The 19841-nt window shown below is 52.2% G+C and overlaps 1 protein-coding gene across 1 annotated transcript; it reads right to left on the bottom strand.

The window, feature by feature from the left end:
* Positions 1-5871: 5871 nt before the first annotated feature.
* Positions 5872-19783, bottom strand: CAPN11 (calpain 11). Its single transcript, XM_024558016.3, has 21 exons — positions 19556-19783; positions 19120-19189; positions 17248-17366; positions 15314-15447; positions 14956-15124; positions 13709-13792; positions 13529-13614; positions 13221-13295; positions 12896-13056; positions 12539-12708; positions 11215-11226; positions 10750-10961; positions 10435-10474; positions 10257-10325; positions 10118-10175; positions 9930-9994; positions 9599-9667; positions 7144-7222; positions 6935-7051; positions 6390-6448; positions 5872-6277 (listed from the first exon to the last, which is right to left on the bottom strand). The coding sequence occupies exons 1-21, from the start codon at positions 19781-19783 to the stop codon at positions 6251-6253; spliced, it is 2103 nt and encodes a 700-aa protein (XP_024413784.1). The 3' UTR covers positions 5872-6250.
* Between the last annotated feature and the right edge of the window lie 58 nt (positions 19784-19841).

The raw sequence follows: 19841 nt of genomic DNA, 5'->3' as shown, positions 1-19841 counted from the left end.
CACCCCCACCCCATCTCTCTCTTGGTCTGGGAATTCTGGAAATGTGAGGGAAGGGGCTAGACACCTCGCCCTAAGAGTTTTTGGAGGACCTGGAGTGGTGGGTTTGGGGAACACACCTCTGTCAAGACCACTGTCACTAAGTCCATGTCAATCATGGCAAAACAGTCGCTGTTCAACTTCTCTGGATTTAATCCCACTGATGAATATCCACATCAGAAAATATGGGCGTGGTTCTTTCTGAAGAGCTACATTTTGAACCTGTCTTCATTCATTGCATAGATAAATGGTCATTTACTCAAAAATCTACCTATAGAATTACCAGTTGATATAGAATCATGCTGGGAGAGCATGATTCAATTAATTAATTGAAGAGGGCAGTCCTCAGACCAAATACTTCATTTGTCCCGTTGCTATTTCCAAGGTATAACTTATTTGGTCCTTGTAGTTTGCCCCTGAATGTTCTTGTCTCCAGACGGATGAAAAGGCTGAGGTGCAGAGAGGACCCGAGTGACAGTCAGAAGAGGGTGGAAGGCAGACCGTGGAGATAGAGGAGTTGGCATGTTAGACCCTAAAGGGTCCCAGTTCCAGTAGGGCCACTTTGGCCCTTTGGGAGGCGTCCTTGTTGGAGAGCTATGAGGGTTCAAAGTGTGGGGAGCATTCACATTAGCTGGGAAAGCCATTCATTTCCTTAGTCAACAAACACACCTCACACACGCGTCAATGAGGAAGACAGTCCGGCGCCATAGATGGTCAGCAGCGGGGACAGAGGAGTAGGCGGGGAACACCGACAGACAGCTCAGAGAGAAATGAGCTGCCAGGCAAAGTCCCTGGTACCCCGGAGTCCTGGGTGCCAGGTCAGCATGGTGCCTGCGGGGCGTGTCTCTGCGCCAGCAACTTCTCAGAGACCTTCTGGAGGAGGGAGCTTCTGAGCTGAGGCTTGAAGGAGGAATGGCCGGGAAGGTGGGAGGACTCGGGGGCAAGAGGATGCTCAGGGGTGGACAGTGGGAAGACTAGGTTACACACAGGTGTGGGGGGACCTGCTGCAGGGTGGGAGGCAGAGTCCAGGTGAGGAAGAGCATGGACAGAAACAGGAGGGCGGACAGCATGGGGTGAATTCGGGAAATGTGAGCCTTGAACAGTCTTCCTGGCTGGGGTCACTAACAGAGAGGTGGAAACCAGGATCATTTTGGGGGGATGGGTTGATGAACCCAGGTTTCCAACAAGGTGGTTCTGAAGACTCGATGAGACATTGAGTTTGAGTCTCTGGCAGGACTGTGGGCTTGGAAGGCTCTGTGGTAGGGGGAGGGGCGGCAGGAATCTCCCCAAGATACATCTATATCTTCAGTGAAAAAAGGAGGGTAGAGACTGATGTGCATAATATATTTCCTTTTGTGCAAACAAGGTGAGAAATAAGAATATATATATTTGTGTTTGTAGAGAGAAACTCTAGAAAGATGCACACAAATCTACCAAGAGAATAAAAAAAATGTATATTCCCACAAAAATTAGTAAATGGCCCTGGCTGGTGTAGCTCAATGGATTGAACGCAGGCTTACGAGCCAAAGGGTCGCTGGTTCGACTCCCAGTCGGGACACATGCCTGGGCTTCTGGCCAGGTCCCCAGTTGGGGGTACTCGAGAGGCAACCACACATTGAGGTTTCTCTCCCTCCTTTTCTCCCGCCTTTCCCCTCTGTGCAAAAATAAATAAATAAAGTCTTTAAAAAGTAAAAAAAGAATGGTAAAAGTTACATCACTTCCACACCGTGGTCAAGCTTACAACATCTACTTTATTAACAAAGGCTTATGTTTTTACACTTTGAGACTCAGCTTCTCAAAAATAGAAATTAATTTAGTAACATGAGAGGGAAGGATGTAATTTTTTTAAAAAAGGAAAAAGGCAAGCTAACCCACTAAACAAAGTACGTACTCAGCCGGTGACCCCCACACCTTCTCAAGGCAAAGACAAAGCCGAGCCTGGGGGCTTTCCCTGTAGCAGCAGAGTGTGCTGGCTTCATGGGAAGTGGTTCCATAAACAGGAGGCGTTTATTACTCCTCTGAAATGGTGTTGACATTCCTTGATCTTTGGAAACAATGTCAAGGGGCAAATCAAAACCTGATATTGAACAAGGGAAAGGAGTGCCGGCCAGATACCAAAGTCCTTCCCGGGCATGGTCAGCGTGGCGGCGGCATTCACACCTTCCGGTGGAGCCCTGAGAACGAGCGGGGGCCCCAGCAGATACACTGACCCTTGCATTCGATAAATGTGTGTATTGAGAAATGATCGCCACAATGAGTCTAGTTACCGTTCATTACCATGCATAGTAACAAATTGTTTTTTTCTGATGAGAGCTTTTTTAAAGTTATATTTTATTGATTATACTATTACGGTTGTCCCAATTTTCCTCCCTTTACTCCTCTCCACCCAGCACCCACCGCTCCCTCAGGCAATCCGTGAGAAGAACTTTTAAGATCTACTCTCTTAGTCCTGGTAGGGTTGGTCAGTTGGTTAGCGGGTCGCCCCAGTACGCCGAGGTTTCGAGGTTTCAGGTTTGGGTGTGGGTCAGGGCAATTACAAGAACTGACTAATGAATGTGTAAGTAAGCGGAACAACAGACTGATGTTTCTTTCTCTCTCTTTCTCTCTCTCTCCCCTGTTCCTCTCTCCCTCTGAAAACAATAATATTCAATGTTGTTAACCATAGTCACCACGCTTGTCCATCGCCTCCCCAGGACTTGTTTATGTTACTGCTGGAAGTTTGTACCTTTTGACCACATTCGCCCATTTCACCACTTCACCCGCCCCCACCCCGGCCTCTGGCAAACGCCGATTTGTTCTGTGTGTGTGTTTTCGTTTCTGTTTGTTAGGTTGTTTGGTTTTTCAGATTTCACATAGGAGTGAGATCATATGGTATTTCTCTCTCTCTGACATGTCACTCAGCATACGGCTCTGAAGGTCCACCCGTGCTGTCGCAAGTGGCAGGATTTCTAGCACATCTTAGACCCCGCTTTCTCAGAGGCCAGAGGACGAAGCTGCGCGTGTGTCCCCGGGAACCGGAGCAGTCGGGCTGAGGCTGTTGCTCTGATGTGGCCTCATCTGTGCGGTAGAACAGGAGGCTGCAGGGAAGGATCTGAAGAAGTGGGGGAAGCAGCTGTGGGGAATGACAGTTAGTAAAGAGATGAAATCTAGATTGCCACATCTCTCAGCTGAGGACACCCCAGCATGAGTACGCAGATGCGGGCGGCAGGGCTTCACCCTTCCCCCCGCAGAGCTCGGCAGCCATGCTGTGTCCGGGGAAAGCTACCGCACTGAGGACCAGAGCAGAAAGTGTGGTTACACATCCCCAGGACAATGCGAGGACACAGTGGGAAGGGCCTCCCAGGGCATTAGGCTGGCAAGGAGGCAGGTGAAGCTGAACTGGGACTGGGTCAGAAGGGGATGTAGGAATGGTGAGGGGCTGGGGTGCAGAGGCCAGAGGCCGGTAGGAGGAGGGAGCAGCTGGGCCCCCACTGCAGCTGCAGGAACTTCTCTTCCAGAGTTTGGACGTGGAGGAATGGGATGTATGCACGTTCGCAGGTGTTGAATGCATGTGTTAATCACGTATTTATTAAACGAATGTTAATTCATCTGGCTTCGTGAACACAGGGCAGCCGTGTGGCAACTCCGAGGGTGCCCCTTGCATCACAGTCCCAGGGAACGACGCTCCGCCTGGGGCTGTCTGGGTCACAAAATGTACAAGTGCATGGGGTTGGGCCGGAATGCAAGCTTGCCATCGATGGAATGCTCACTATGTGCTGTCGGCGTAAGGAGCATTCTAACCTGCAGAGAATTTTTATGACTTTGTTTGAACCAAACCGATGACGACAACTGCTGGCAGCAAAGTCTCAGCGGACAGAGAAGTGCTCCGGGAACGGCAGTTCCGCAGCTCACTCCACTCATTGGGCCAGCGATCCGACGTGCTGGGAGACCTTTCACCACAAGCGGTACCCGACTGTGTAGTCGGGGCACTGACCACTTTTCCCTTAGCTCATCAAATAAGAAAATGACAACAGCCAACACAACAATAGCTGTCGGGTGCGAATGAATCAAAATGATACCTATTTTTCCGGTCAGATCGGCAAAAAATAAATATTTGGCGTGCCACAGAATTTTAGTAATTAGTTTTTGCGTGCCATGAGATGAAAAAGGTTGAAAACTGCTTCATCAGATATCGAAGGAGGAGGCCTGCAGGGTTACATGAAACACACTGCTGGTAGGTTAAGGGGGCAGGAGAAGGCAAAGTGGGGAAACCTCTGGGGTGGGAAAAAGAAGTAAAACAGAGAGACATATACTTCTTTTGCACTGCCGGGTGCAGGACAGCTAATAATGAACGTGTACAGCACTAAGAGACGGCGTTCGGGGAGCAAGGTAACAAGTGAGGGTCCTGTGGTCTCTGCCCTGGTGAGGTGGGTGTGCTCTGAGGGGCTGGGAAAAGGTTAGTCTGACATTGCTTTTTTTTTTTAAATTGGTGTGTGTGTGTGTGTGTGTGTGTGTGTGAGAGAGAGAGAGAGAGAGAAAGAGGGAGAGGGAGAGAGAAACACCCTGACGGCACACCAAATCCACAATCTTGGCTTTTGGGGACAAGGCTCTAACCAATCGACATACCCTGCCAGTGGCCACGTGGGAGAGGGTGGCAGACTCGGTTTAGTCTTTGAAGTCACAAAGGAGGGGGGAGGGGATAGGGGAGAACAGGTGCCGAGTCAGTCACCCGATCAAGGGAGATTGGAATCCCACCTCCCAACTAAGCATAAGACAGGTGGCTGGGTTAGTGCAAGTGGGGGGAGCCTCTGAGCAAGCCCTTCCGCGGGAGGAGACGCAGGCCAGCTACCCCAGGAAGCTGGAGAGTACATCGACTGGGAAGGAGTTAGACTCATTTCGGGATGACAGGTCCCAAAATGAAGGGAATTGGGAGGCTGTCCCTATTGAAGAGGCTGAAAACCTCTCATGCAGAGGCCCCAGCCCAGGCTAGAGAGACCAGAGCTCTGGAAGCTATGGAGAGATGGGTGTGTGTGTGTGGGGGGTGCGTCTAAGGCAGAGACTCCAAGGTTAAGGACATGGTCACTGATCTTTAGAGAGAGGGGAAGGGAGAGAGAGAGAGAGGGAGAGAAACATCCATCCATTGTCTCATTCGTGCCCCGACCTGGACCAGGACCAAACGCACAACCTAGGCATGTGCCCTGACTGGGAATTGAACCTGTGACCTTTAGGTTAAAGGGTGATGCTCCAATTGAGTCACACTGGTCAGGGCTGGCAGGGACAATTTTCTGACAGTGATTTGAATCCGAACACCTTCAGGCCTGGAAGGAACTGACCTGTTGCTACAGTTCTCGCCCCTCCCGGCCTCACACTCAGGAGGATGGGTTCATTTCTGACCTGCCGGCTTTTGTAGCTGTTGGAATTTGACCTTTGTGGCACCTGTAACGCAACCTTTGGAGATCCCAGTTTGAGGGGTGAGATGAGAGAGGAGGCTGAGGGCCCTGTGGACCCCTAACTTTGCCCAGCTCTGGCCGGGGCGGAGGGTTGGCCGCTGGCTCAGACCTCCCCTTGGACACTGCTCCATGTACTGTGCTCCATACAGTTCCCGGGGACCGCTGGGCATTAAGCATCCCTGGCATTGCCCATAAATGCCAAATGCATGCTCTAGCTTTGGCAACAACCACACATTTTTAAATGCTCCCTGGAGGAGGGGTGGTACTGCGCTAACTAAGGCCCTTCTTTGGTGCTGAGGAAGTGACTTCCACCCCCGCCGGTCTTTTCCTGGCATGCAAACACAGAGACACAGAAGTCAGTGGCATGTGCTGTTTATTATATTAATGCCCCTGAGTGAGAGAGAAGAGAGAGGCCATGCCAGGAGGGGCGGTCAGCAGGCAGGTGGAGGCGGGACAGAAAGTGTGGAGAGCCTGCCCAGCCTGGGGACAATGGGGAAGTATCACTTAGTCTTTCATAAAATTTACTCAGAGGGAGAGAGGCTGTGAGGTAAATCCAGTCACCAGAAGCCTGGCTGGGGAAAAACAGAAACACTGAGCTGGGAGGCTGGACATGGAGTATGAACAGGTGCGGACGGCACCCGGGACCCAGGGGCTGCCACCTGGGGCTCATCCCATCAACAGAGACTGCGGAGCCGAGAGCAGCAGAGGGTGGCCGCCCCCTGGGCCAGAACCAAAGTGGGTTGGTGGCACTGGCAGAGGGAGGTAGCCGGGCTCCTGCAGCCCCTCTATCCCCACATGGTTATCTGCAGCCACTGTGGGGAGAGAAGCAGCAGCTCTGAGCGTGGGGGTGGGGCGGGACGGCTGGGGAGAGCAGAGGGCGGGTGGAACCCTGGGTTGGGGAGCCAGAAGGTCCTTTCCATGTACCTGGTTCAGGTTCAGGCAAATATGGCCAGTATTCTTGGGGTCCATAGTTAGAAAGTGTGCTGTTTCGGGGAGGAGGCAAGGGGAGAGGGTTGAGAGCTGAGTTAGTGGATGGATCTAAAATACCCACACCCGACTAGGCAAGATGGCAGAAAGGGTGCAAGAAGCTGTCCCCTGCTGCTTCCCCAGCTAACACCCCGCCCTTCCACCGAGCAGGGGCTTGATGATAACAACTCAGAGAGCTTGCTTTGAGCCAGGCCGGTTCTGAGTGCTCTCCACACATACACTACCTTCTTTAGTCTGTACTTCCATCCTATGAGGGCAGGACCATTATTTCCCTCATTTTATAGGCAAGGCAATCGCAGCTCAAGAAATAAAGCGACTTGCTTGAGGCACAGAGCCAGTAAGTGGTGGAGCTGCGATTTGAACCCACAGCACCTGTGCCCTGTAAGGGGGAGTGGCTCTGGAGCAGCGTTCCTCTCATGGGTATGTGGGGCAAGGCCAGCGGTCCCAGCCTCGGGTGGGGCGTGAGCAGGTGCCTGACTCACTGAACATGGCCTTCAGCCTCAGGAAACAACTGATGAAGCTGTCAAAATCCATGATCATGTCGTCATTTGCATATCTGGCCACCAGCACCTGTGTCACCTTGTTATTCACCTTGATACCTGGGAGAGAGAGGTGTGCAGAGGAGCCATCAGCCCTCTGGCCGCTGCCTTCCTTGTCCCTGCCCCAAAGCCCCCTCCTGACCCCCGTCCACCTGCTTTCTCAATTGCCAAGCGCATCTCGTAGGAGTTCAAGGTGCCTGAGTTGTCCTGGTCACAGTCATGGAAGATGTCCTGAAGGGACACGCAGATGAGGTAGGGCGTGTGCACGACATGGTGGTTGGAATAATGAAATACTTCCCTAGAGTTGGCTCCCAACTGCTACCCAAGACCAGGGGCTCCCCGCCCCGGCCCATCTCCTGAGCGCCCACCATGGCTGTCAGCTGGTGACTGTAGGATGAATTCCAGGGCCGGGCCGGGGTTCTGACACCCTGCCAGGGCTCTGCCTGTATCCTTTTGGCTAGGTGATGCCTGGACTACACTGCTTGTTAAACATTTTGTTCTTTTTTTCAAAGTGTATTTTATTCATTAGGCTATTACAGTTGTCCCACTATTTTCTCCCCTTTATTTCCCTCCGCCCTCCACCCTGCCTCCCAATAGCATTCCCCCCACCCCCTTTAGTTCATGTCCACAGGTCGTACGTATACATTCTTTGGCTTCTCCATTTCTCACACCATTCTTAACCTCCCCCTGTCTATATTGTACCTGCCATTTATGCTTCCTATTCCCTTTACCTTTTCCCGCATTCTCCCCCCACCCCCTCCTCACTGATAACCTTCCATGTGATATCTATTTCTCTGATTCTGTTCCTTTTCTAGTTGTTTGTTTAGTGGGTTTTTTTTTTTTTTAGTTTCATTTGTTGATAGTTGTGGGTTTGTTGTCATTTTACAGTTCATAATTTTGATCATCTTCTTTTTCTTAGATAAGTTTCTTTAACATTTCATATAATAAGGGCTTGGTGATGAGGAACTCCTTTAACTTGACCTTATCTGGGAAGCACTTTATCTGTCCTTCCATTCTAAATGATAGCTTTGCTGGGTAGAGTAATCTTGGATGTAGGTTCTTGCCTTTCATGACTTTGAATACTCCTTTCCAGCCCCTTCTTGCCTGTAAGGTTTCTTTTGAGAAATCAGCTGACAGTCTGATGGGAAGTCCTTTGTAGGTAACTCTCTCCTTTTCTCTTGCTGCTTTTAAGATTCTCTCCTTATCTTTCATCTTGCGTAATGTAATTATGAGGTGCCTTGGTGTGTGCCTCCTTGGGTGCAAATTCTTTGGGACTCTCTGAGCTTCCTGGAAGTCTATTTCCTTTGCCAGATTGGGGAAGTTCTCCTTCATTATTTTTTCAAGTAAGTTTTCCATTTCTTGCTCTTGTTCTTCTCCTTCTGGCACCCCTATGATTTGGACATTGGAACATTTAAAGTTGTCCCAGAGGTTCCTATGCCTTTCCTCCTTTTTTTGAATTCTTGTTTCTTCGTTCTGTTCTGGTTGAATGTTTATTCCTTACTTGTGCTCCAAATTGTTGATTTGAGTCCAGTTTTCTTCCCTTCACTGTTGGTTCCCTGTACATTTTCCTTTATTTCACTGTATTTCACAGCTTTCACTTCTTCCTCTATTTTGCAACCACAATCAACCATTTCTGTGAGCATCCTGATTACCAGTGTTTTGAATTCTGTACCTTATAGGTTGGCTATCTCTTCATTGCTTAGTTGTATTTTTGGAGCTTTGGTCTGTTCTTTCATTTGGGCCACATTTGTTTGTCTGGGCGAGCCTGTTACATTTTAAGGGGTGGAGCCTTAGATATTCACCAGGGCGGGGCAACCCACAGTCTCTGCCTTGTGACACTGTATGTGGGGGAGGGGTCAGAGAGGGAACAGTGCTGCTTGCTCAGCTCTCCGCCAGCTTTCAGTCACTTCCCCTACTATCCACAAGCAAATTGGGCCCTTCTGGTGCTGATTCCTGGGTGGGTTTGTGTACGTTCTAGGACCCTGTGGGTCTCTCCAATGAACTCTCCTGTGAGCCTGGGAGTTTCTCGTGCTGCCACAATTCCCACAGGTTTTTACAGTCAGAGGTTTTGAGGCTTTATTTCCCTGTGCTGGAACCCTGGGTTGTTCCATCTGTCTCGCTCTCCAGTTGTTCTTCCCGGTTTATCTGCATGCAAATGTGGGACTGCCTGGTCCGCCAGCTGCCGCCTCATCCACCCGGTCCTCCAGCTGCCACCTTGCTGTGCATCCTCTCTGCCCTGGCTGCCCGTCTCCGCCCCTCCTACTGGTCTGGATGAATGTTTCTTCTTTAATACCTTGGCTGTTGGACTTCCATACAGTTCAATTACCTGGCAGTTCTGGTTATTTTTGTTTTTAAATTTGTTGCTGTCCTTCTTTTAGTTGTGCAAGGAGACAAAGTGTATCAACCTACGCCTCCATCTTGGCCGAAGTCCGGCTTGTTAAATATTTTGACTAGTTAATACACCAACACTTTGGCAGATCCTGACCTGTTGTGTGTGCACGTGTGTGTCTAGTCAGGGGCTCTGGTTCTAGCTTCATCCTTACTAGTGCCCATCCCTTTCGAGGATCCTTTCTCACCCCCATAAACTGCCCTTTTGATGCCCTTTACCGTCCATTTCTTGATTTTTTTCCACAGGATCTGGAATTCCAGAAGCCCTAGCTTGCCAGAGCCATCTTTCTGCGGGGTGGTCAAGGATATCAGAGAAGGGAGTGAGGGGGCATCCTGGGGGCAGGGAAGCAGAGGGACTCATGGAAGGGGTCCTGTATGGGAACTATGGTAACAGTCAGAGAAACTGACACCATTGGGTACCCCAGAGCCTACTCCCCATCAGGAAAGAGGACATGACTGGTCAGAGAGGGGCCACGTGGGGGCTGGGCTGGGGGCAGGGGACAGGGGCAGGAGGAAACTGGACAGGACTGCCCACTGGTCAGGAAGATACATCCATGATGTTGATCATGCTGCGGCACACATCCACGCCAAAGCCCCTGGTCCTGAGGTTTCTGACTGGGAGGGGAAGGGACAAGAAGAGAAGGAGCGAGTAGGGGGTTTGGGGGGACACAGACAGTGGTCAAGGTGGGGCCACGCTGTGGGGGGAAGGGCTGTGAGCGGTGGGGCTGGAAGACTCACGTTTGGAGACCACCTTGTTGAGCAGCCTCTGTAGCTCAAACACACCTATCTCCTTGCCCTAGGAAGGGGGACCGTAAGCCCCTGCGCCGGCCCCTTCAGCCCCCAGCCCCTCCTTTCAGCCCCAGCCCTCAGCTCTCACCTCTCCTCCTGCCACTATCTGAAATAAATGTTTGAAGTCCTGGTCTATGTCAATCTCAGAGACGATCTCCTGGAGGGAAAGTTATGGGAAAGAGACTCAGTCCAGAAAGGTCCTTCACACACCCCCCCCCCCAGAGGCTTCCTTGATCCTCCAACACCAGAGCCCCCCCCCCCCTCACCTCTTGGAGGAGCTCTGAACAGTTGGCTTCATCCAGTTCCCTGGGCAAAAGTGAATGAAGTTCAGGGGTTACCAGGGGTCAGGGAGACAGGATTTCAGTGAGGGGTGGGGCGTCAGTATGGAACAGGCTCATGGCATCTGGGTTCTAGTTCTGCTTCTGCTACGAACTAGGACTTCCCCTCGTCATGCCTCTGTCTCCCTGACTATATAACAGGGACAAGGTCGGGGGTGGGGGGCACCAGATGACTGCTCCCTGAGCTTGACATCTTACAGCTCCTGAGCAGGTGGTCTTGGAGCATCTAGCGGCGCCCCTCACCAGGACTCGCTGTGCTTCTCTGTGAAGACCCGAAGCAGGAAGTCGGCATCCCTGTGCGGCTCAAAGGTGGAGGGAATGATGATATATTCCCCTGGAGGCAGCTGCAGGTGGCTGCTCACCTCCCGTGAGTTGGTGAAGATCTCTGAGAAGCCATGGTCCTGATACTTCATGAAGAATTCCTTCTTCAAGTGGATATCCTGGATGTTCTGCAACTATATGTGCCCCGGAGGTGGGTACAGGGCTGGCCTGGGAGGGCTGGGAGAGGGGCCTCCAAGGTGGAGCCTGGCTGGGCAGGGTTGTGGAGAGGCATCTCCACCACTGGCTGGTGCTGGACACCACCCAGCTGGCAGGCACCCTGGTGTGAGCTCGCCTTTCCCTGACTTCCACCCAGGGCCCTTTGCCGAATTCCACCCTTTGCCCATCCACATGCATCCTGGCCAGGATCAAACCCCATGTCTTCTGTACCTCCTTTGGGACCTAGGAAGGGAAGAGAGAGGAGGGTCAGATCCCCAGGATGGTGAAGGGGCTCAGGCTTATGGAAGCCATGTGAGAGGCGTGCATAGGGTGTGTTGGGTGGGTGTGCATAGTGGGGTGTGTTGGCAGGGCATGTTAATGGCACCGGGACACTGGTAATGGGGTGTGGGCATGGGCTCTGATAAAAGTCCTGGTGTTAATAATCCTTCAGCTCTGGCCAGCAAAGTACAGTCTACACAGAGTTTGGCCAGGGGGAGATTGTCACCACTGCAGGTTAAGGACAGGACACAGAGTCCCCAGGAGGTGAGGTGACTTGCCCGATCCCCACCACTAAAAATGGAAAGAGCTGGGATGAAAATCTAGAGAGCTTTGTCCTGACCTTGAGCGTTTCCAGGGAATGCTCCGGTCCTGCTGGAAGCTGATAAAGGGTTGTGAAGCTGATAAAGGATTGTGAAACTGATAAGGGATTGTGAAACTGAGCGTGCTGTTGCGCACCAATAAACTTGGGGAAAAGGTGAGCTAAACCAAGATAAATAGGTTGCTCTGCTTCAGGGATGACCAGAACCTTTAATACGCTGATGGCACTGTAGACAGGGGGTGGGGGTGGTGGTGGCGAGGAACAGCCTTTCCTGGAAATAATGCATCTAATCTTGGAAATGTCTTGCCTTGAGGTGTGTCTGTTAATCTGGTAGACTCACAGCCTAGGAGGAGGGCCTGGCTTGTGTCTGTTTTTTTCACTGTTGAGCCACTGGGAGGCTGAACTGGGGCCTGGCATGCAGTAGGTGTTCCATAAATACTAGCTGTGTATCTAAGAGAATGAACAAGTGGCCACTTGAAGGATCCTGCAAAGCACGGTTTGGGAAATACTCATCAGGGATTTCTCTTGGTCACCGGAGTCAATGCTCCCGGGGGGGCATCTGGGGGAGGCTTGGGGGGCGGGGGCTTGTGCAGAGTTCTCAAAGTGTCTGGGAATCAGGATGCAGGCTCTGCTGCTGACACTTTGTTGTGCGAGCTTGGGCCAGTGACCTCACTGCTCTGGCTCTCAATCTCCTTCCTCTTCATAGAGGGCGTTACTATTCATAAGGCCTGTGGTGGGATGCCTGGTACAAAGGAAGTGCTACCTAAGTGTTTTTGATGAAAAAATCTGTTAAAAGGAAACTACTGGCCCTGCCTCGAAAGCACAATGCACCATGCAAGAAAGAGCCAGGGCCGTGGAGCCTGTTGGAGAGGGTCCCACCACTGGGTAGGCAGTGGCCCTGGGGAGAAGGCATGGGGAGAGAGGGAGAGTGGCTGGGGGACTGGCTGGGGTGCCCACCGTGTAGATGACAAAGCCAATGGTCTGCAGCTTGGCTCCTTGGGGCCGTGCCTGCCGCCAGTTCTTCTGCATCAGGGCTATCATGCAGGTGCAGATGACTTCATCATCTTCTAGGTCATCGTCCTCCTCGGGGAGACAGATCTTGAACTGGGGGTTGGTCCAGAATGTGTCTGTGGAGGAAGCAAGTCAGGATGGCTCTGCCCTTCCCAGCCACATGCCTGCCTCCTCAACAGGGCCAGCAGGATCTGATGGCACTGGGGCTCCTGATCTGCTGGTGGACCCTGACCCTTGTGACCCGGGTCCCCAGGCAGGGTTGTGTGGTGAGCCGGTAGCCCCTCCCTGGCTCTCTGCACCCACCGAGGTGGTTCCTGCAGCCCCCCGCAGTGCTGCCCCGCCTCCAGCTGCCCTCGTAGAAGGTGGTGTGCCAGCAGCTCCCATAGTTCCCAGAGAGCGCGTCAGGCATCAGGCTGCAGATCTCCAGGCATGTGAAATTCTTCAGGAAATCGTGGTAGGACATCCTGTGGTGGAAGGTGTGGGTGCTACAGCCCATCAGTGCTACACTCCCACACCCACAGGACCCCCTTTCCCAGGAGCCACCACATCCCCCACATGGTGGGGAGGGTGGGAGGAGATAAAGGGGCAGGGCTTGGGAGGAGAAAGGAGCCCACCAAGCTGCACTGACCAGAACTCCCCATCCTCCATTCTGTGCAACAGCTGCTTCTGGAGGTCTGGGGACACTTCTTCCCACTCTCTGGAGCTGGAGCAGAGACAGGCAGTGAGAGGGGGTTGGGGGCAGGAGGTACCTCCTTTTCCCTCAGGACGTGCCCTCACCACTGAATGCCTGCCTACTGGGCGTCCTGACTTTATGGAGAAACTAGAGGGGAGGGGTGTGCCTCGGTGTGCCCCCGGGTCCCTCTGAGGCATGGCCTTGCTCATGGGTCCACTGTGTACTCTGCCCCTTACCTGAGAGCACCGGTCAAGGGCACCTACTTGTCACTCCAGGCTCCATTCCACTCAACTCGGCCCCAGGGATTCCGGACCCGAATCAGGGTTTCTGTTTTGCCTCGGTACCAGATCTGGGTGGGGAGTGGGCCAAGGTTAGGGACACGGGGCAGGAGGAGGTGCTCTTTCTTCACGTGCCCCTCAGGGTAGGGTGCTGGTGAGACTTACATCCTGAAGGTCCGTCACTGAGTAAGCGTGCCCCCTCACCAGCATGGTCTCCGTCAAAGTTTCCAGTTCGCTGTCGCTGGTGACCTAGAGAACAGGGAAGAAGGAGAGGAATTTGGGGTCTGCTCAAAGGGGTTGGAGCACGGAGGGCGGGGGTCATTTCTTTAGGATTAAACTTTGTATTTTCAAACAATTGAAGATTCCCATGCCGCTGTAAGCCATCATCGCTGGCGGTGACAGAGAGGTCTCATCGCTGGCAGCCTGTTTCCGCTGGTTGAAACATCCCGCAAAAATACAGCACCGTGTCAAAACCAGGATGTTGGTGTGGGTGCGATTTGCCAATTTTACACAGCCTCCTACTTTTACTAGTTCTCGTGTGTGTGCTCTAAATAGCTTTATTGCCTGTGTAGTTTCGCGGACCCACCACCAGTGGTGACACCGATTTCTGTCCCCTGAACACCCGTCTCATTGTCCTCGCGTGTATTCTTCTCATGGCCCTCCTCCCCAACCTCCGACAGCCACTGCTCTGTTCTCCACTTGCTCACTTTGTCGTTTCAAGACTGCCATATGAATAGGATCATACACTACGGAGCCCTCTGGGACTGGCTTTCTAATTCAGCATCACTCCCTGGAGATCGGCCCACACTGTTGCCTGTCACTGGCTCATTTCTTTTTATTGCTCAGTAGTGTTTCAGGGTGTGCGCTCCACAGCCTAACCATCCACCCTTTGAAGGACTGCTGGGTTGTTTCCGGTTTCTGGCTATACGAATACCGCTGCTATAAGCATTTGTGTTCAGGCTTTTGTGCGGGCATGTCTTTATTTTTCTGGGATAAATGCACAGACTGCAATTGTTGGGTCATCCGTAGCACTCTAGGTTCATTTATTTAGCTGAGCAAATGTTCGTTGCTTTGCTATTGTATGCCAAATGCCATCCTAAGGCCCAGGATCGGGCAATGAATGAGACAAATACGGTCACTGCCGCCATGGAATGTGAAAATCGGAGAAGACAGGCTATGAGTAAATTCATAGTAAGTAAGAATTTCATATTGAAATTTCAAAGTAGAGAGTATATGGTGGGGGGAGCAGCTAATTTAGATTGGGAGACAGGGAAGATTAACCTGAGGAAGGGACATTGGGACTGAAATGTGAATGAGAAGAAGCTAGTTGTACAGGTATCTGGGGGAAGAACCTTCTAGGTGAAAGCTGCAGCAGGTGCGAAGGTCGTGAGGCAGAACCAAGCATGGCTTACCTCAATGGAGCAGCCCATGAGAGAAGATCGGTTTATGGCCTTCCTAAGCATTCTCAGCAGGTTCTTAGGGGGCCTCTGGAGTTGCAAGCTCTGGGTGACGCCCCCTGTGAAGTCCTCGAAGCCCTCCACCGTATTGCCCCCTGACAATGCTTCATAGGACCCGTTCAGCCTGTGGGCACATAGAGGGCACTGTTTGGGCTCTGGAATAGAGGTTGAGCTTGGACATCAGAGGGTTAGAGAGGGAAGGGAAGGACGCTCGGCCACCCCTGCCTTTTCCCTTGATTCCAGCTGCCCCCATAGCAGCCAGCCGGTGGGGCAGGTTTGGAGGCAAACCGAGCTCCTTGACTCGGGCACTCACTTGGCATACGCCTTCTCCAGCAGGGCACTCCAGAACTCAGTGCGCTCACCTGAGTGCACGAACACCAGCTTGCCACTCTTTGTGGGTAGCCGGTCGTCCACCACGACGTTCACCCACTGCCCATATTGCCAAATCTGTGGGCAGCAGAGTGGGCCTCGGTGGGTCATGAGGTATCTGGCATCTGTCTAGCTCCCCTTCCCTCAAGCGCAAGCACACTAAAGAGCACGCACCGCCCGCCCCCCCACCCCGCGCAGTGAGAATGCTGTTGTGTGAGCGCCCCCTGGTGGTCAAGGCTGACACCCTCAGAATGGCTGAATAGTGAGTGGAAGACAATGAAAAGCATGAACTTCACCACTAGCCTCATCTCCAGGTCCTGCCATGGCTTCCAGGGGGACCCAATCCATCTTTTGACCTTGGTTGGACTATAGGACTCCTAAGGTCTTAAAAACTCCAATTTTCTAGTCCTGGCTGGTGCGGTTTAGTGGATTGAGCACTGACCCATGAACCGAGAGGTTGCTGGATCAATTCCCAATTAGGGCACATGCCGGGTGTGGGGTCCAGGTCCCCAGTTAGGGGTGTATGAGAGGCAACTTATTCATGTTTCTCTCCCTCTCTTTCTTCCTTCCTTCCCCTATCTCTAAAAGTAAATAGATAAAATTTTAAACACAAAAACTGGTGATTCTCAGAAATACTTTATAACATGGGGATTTTATCCACATGTTGCTAAATTTAAAGAACAGATTCCAAAACTTATGTGACAGAGATTCCCAATATCATACACACATAAGAGCAGGGACCCCTCAAAAACAGGAATTATCTTTTGGAGGGTGGGCCCCTTGTAGTACAAGCTTCCCCCTCTAGGTGAGTGTTCTAGGAACCCATCTGTATCAGTGTACCAGCTGGCACGGTTTTGAGAGGCTGTGTTCAGCTTCAGTGAAGGTTTTTGAAGACTCAACGTGTTTGCCCATTTCATGATGGGTGACTTATGAGCGCGCCTGCTCACAGTGTGCCGAGTGTTCAGCAATTTTTGACCAAAAATGACCTGACCCTTGTGCCCCACCCTCACTGCTCCCCTGATCTCTCTCCCCAAGCAACATTTTTTTTGTTTGTTTCCCTGGATGAGAAAAGTCCTCAAAGGGAAACCTTTTGCCAATGCGAAAGAGGTGAAATAAAAAACAGCAGAAACACTGAAAGCCATCAAAACTGATGAGTCCAAAAACTGTTTTGAGGAGAAAAAAAAATCTCAATAGGTATATTGTATCAAATGGAGAGTACTTTGAAGGTGACTGAAGTTTAAACATGTAAAAATAAATACATGTATAAATAAATATTTATAAATTCTTTACAAATAAATCCCAGTATTTTGGGGTCCCCCCTTGTATGTGTGTATGTGTGTGTGTATATCTATTGAGAGAGAGAGAGAGAGGGAGAAAGGAGGAGGAGATCCACAAGCTGATAACAATTTGTTTTGGGGGGAAATTTAAAAATTAGCTTACATAATTTTTTTAAAAAAGAGTTTATTTATTTATTTATTTATTTATTTATTTATTTTAGAGAGGGGAAGGAAGAGAGAAAAAGAGGGAGACAAACGCCCATCCGTGGTTGCCTCTCGCGCGCCCCCTACTGGACACCTGGCCTGCCTTGCAACCCACACATGTACCCTGACTGGGAATTGATCCATCGACACTTTGATTTTCAGGCTGACCCTTAACCCACTGAGCCACACCAGCTAGGGCAGCTTACATAATTTCTTTAGTGAGCAGATATTCCTCTGATAATTAAGCAAAACCCCATCCTAATAAATGTCACTTTTCAAAAAGAAAATAAAAAAGGTAAACTTCGAAGCATGTAGTAATTCTTTCCTCCCTCCATATTCCCCACCCCACCACATACACACACTACAAAGCAACTCTGACTTTCCAATCACCCTTCACCTGAAAGTGGAAGATGCCAGCATAGTTTTTCTTGAAGCTCTGCCCCTTGGGCACCACGCGGTACAGCAGCTGGGGGCATGTGGTAAGGGAGCCGATGGCAGCCAGCAGCCAGCAGTCCCCTGGAAAGACAGGCAGGTGCTTCCCCCCTGAGCACTCCCACGTGTGTGTGCGTCCCGAAATCCAAGCCGCTGGAGCAGGAGCTGGTCCTGCAGCCCCCTCCCCAGTAAGCCTCCTGCCACAGAAGCCAGCTGGGAGCAGCAGGGCAGGAAGGACAGCCTCTGGGAGGTGCAGTGAGCTTCTTTACCTTCTCTTTTAGGTGAGAGATTTAAAAATTAGAACAGGCGCTTTTGTTTGGGCATTTGGGGAGGAGGAATGTTTGGCCTCGGTGTAGCTCCTCACTCTGGGACCTGCTTCCTTTGGAAGAGAGCCAGTCACCTTCCATCCCTTGAAGAAATGCAGTCACCTTCCCCCACGGACTGCATGTCTACCCCTGATTACACTGGTGTAGCAATCAGGACGTCTCTCCCTGATGTCACCCACGTAATACTGGAGACTCAGGGGGTTCAGTCTGTACTCCAGGGTGTCTGGGGCTGGGCACTGGGCACAGGGGCAGTATGCCTGGTCTGAGGTTATCCGTTCTATCTCTCTCCTGGAGATCTCAGACCCCATGGGCTGGGGCTGCGGTCAGGGGTGCCCCATTTGAGTACCCTCAGCGAGGTTGAGGATGAGGGCACTGGGAAAGCTTCTGTGATTACCAGTGGCTTCCTGGCTATTGGAGGTGCCCCCAGGAGGGAGGCAGAGGGTGGGAAAGGAAGGTTAAGGACGCTAATCCACCATTGCCAGAAGGGCACCCAGGGAGAAGCCATTTTCTTCTTGGTAACGTGGGGCTGCTCCAGCCCAGTGAGCCTCAGCGGCAGCTGGGGGCCTCTCCTTGGCCTCCGCCCTGCCCACACCCTGCTTTCTCTCTGCCACAGATCAGACTGAATTCAGCCCCAGGGGAAACCCACCCTGGCCTTATCCCTGAAGTTGCAACGAGGAGTTTGGAGGAAACCATGGAATAGAACCGGGTTTAGGGAGGAAGCTATCTCTTGGGACTGTCTGTGGGAGCCTGTGGGAGAGGGGGTGAAGGGGGCCCAGTGCTTCTCTATGTGATACCCCAGAATGAGGCAGCTCTGGCACTGCAGTGGCTTTGAGATATGTCCAATTCTTTGACTCTGCTCCCCTCAGGAGGTGGAGCCTCCCTCCCCTCCCCTGGAGTGCAGGCCAGGCTCCTTGCTCACTTCTAACAGGTAGACTGTGGCGGAGGTTACCTTACTGTGTGTGTGCGGGGAGTGCGCGTGTACGTCTGGGAGCAACTGTCTACCAAGTTGTGGGGACACAGTCCTGCGGCCATGTGAGCGCACCCTCTTGGAAGCAGACCCCCAGCTCCTGCCAATCCTTCAGATGGCCGCAGGAGCCCGGACTGGCAGGTTGGCTGCGGCCTCGTGTGAGACCCTGAGCCAGACCCACCAGCTGGGTGGCTTCAGAATCCCTGCCCCACAGCAGCAGCCAGGTGGTACCGCGTTTGCTGTTGCTTTGAGTCGCTGAGGGTTGGGGTAATTTATTGTGCAGCGGTGGACAGCTAACATATCGCCCATCTCACTCCCAGGTGGGGTGGCGTCCAGAGTAGGGGAGGAGCAGGAAGACCCCCCTGACCCTTTCATTACCACCTGCTCGGAAAGGGGGTGACAGGGAAACAGAAGGAATTGTCTGAACCTAAGGGATCCTAGCTCCCCAGCCTCAAAAGACACTTTGGCATGGGCCCCACCTCAGCCCCCCTCCCTAATTCACCCCTGCCTCCAGTGGAGACCAGCTTTCCTGCTCCCCACTCACCGAGCACCCCCTGGCAGATGTCCGTGGGGCTGACGCCATTCACAATGAAGTGAGGAGTGCTGGTGATTTCCTGCAGTGAAGGAACACAGGTTTCAGGGGGCCCAGGACACCCCATCTCCCTCCTGCCTCTCCTGAGGAATGATGCCCACCTCCAAGTTCTAGGGGAAATATGGATGGGGAGGGGGGGAGGGAGGGGGCTGGACCAACTTGGCACAGTTGTAGGCTGTGATGGCAAAGATTGGTGGGTGACTTTCCTGGGGATGTTCTGAGAGATTTTGCTTAAGCATGTCCAGAGCTGTCCCCAGCCCTAAGGGAGGTGGATCCTAGTGCCAGGGCCGGATGCGGCTGTGGGGTCTGCAGATGGACAAAGTGACAGGGGCACCTCTACACTCTGCCCCTTCCCCCAAGAGCCCACGCCTCCCCTCCCAGTGCCCACACTGGGCCGCTGCCAGCAGATGTTCTGCACATTTTTGGAGTTGGGGCCCAGCTCCTTGAAGCCCAGTGACGTGGGTTCTGCAGGGAATACGGGGTCCTCGAACAGTTCCCCCTTCCTCAGACAGAGTGCTCGCAGCTCCTCGAAGCTCTGGTTACTGTAGTTCTGGGCGTTGTTGTGTTGGCCCACACCCTTGGCCTTGAGCCGGCTGTGGCTTATGTGAGCTGCCATTCCCTTATCGATGAACATGGATTCCACTTAATAATAAAAAGAGAAATAACCCCATTAA

The sequence above is a fragment of the Desmodus rotundus genome, chromosome 11, assembly GCF_022682495.2.
Source record: "Desmodus rotundus isolate HL8 chromosome 11, HLdesRot8A.1, whole genome shotgun sequence".
NCBI lineage: Eukaryota > Metazoa > Chordata > Mammalia > Chiroptera > Phyllostomidae > Desmodus > Desmodus rotundus.
This window is presented reverse-complemented; position numbering and strand designations above follow the sequence as displayed.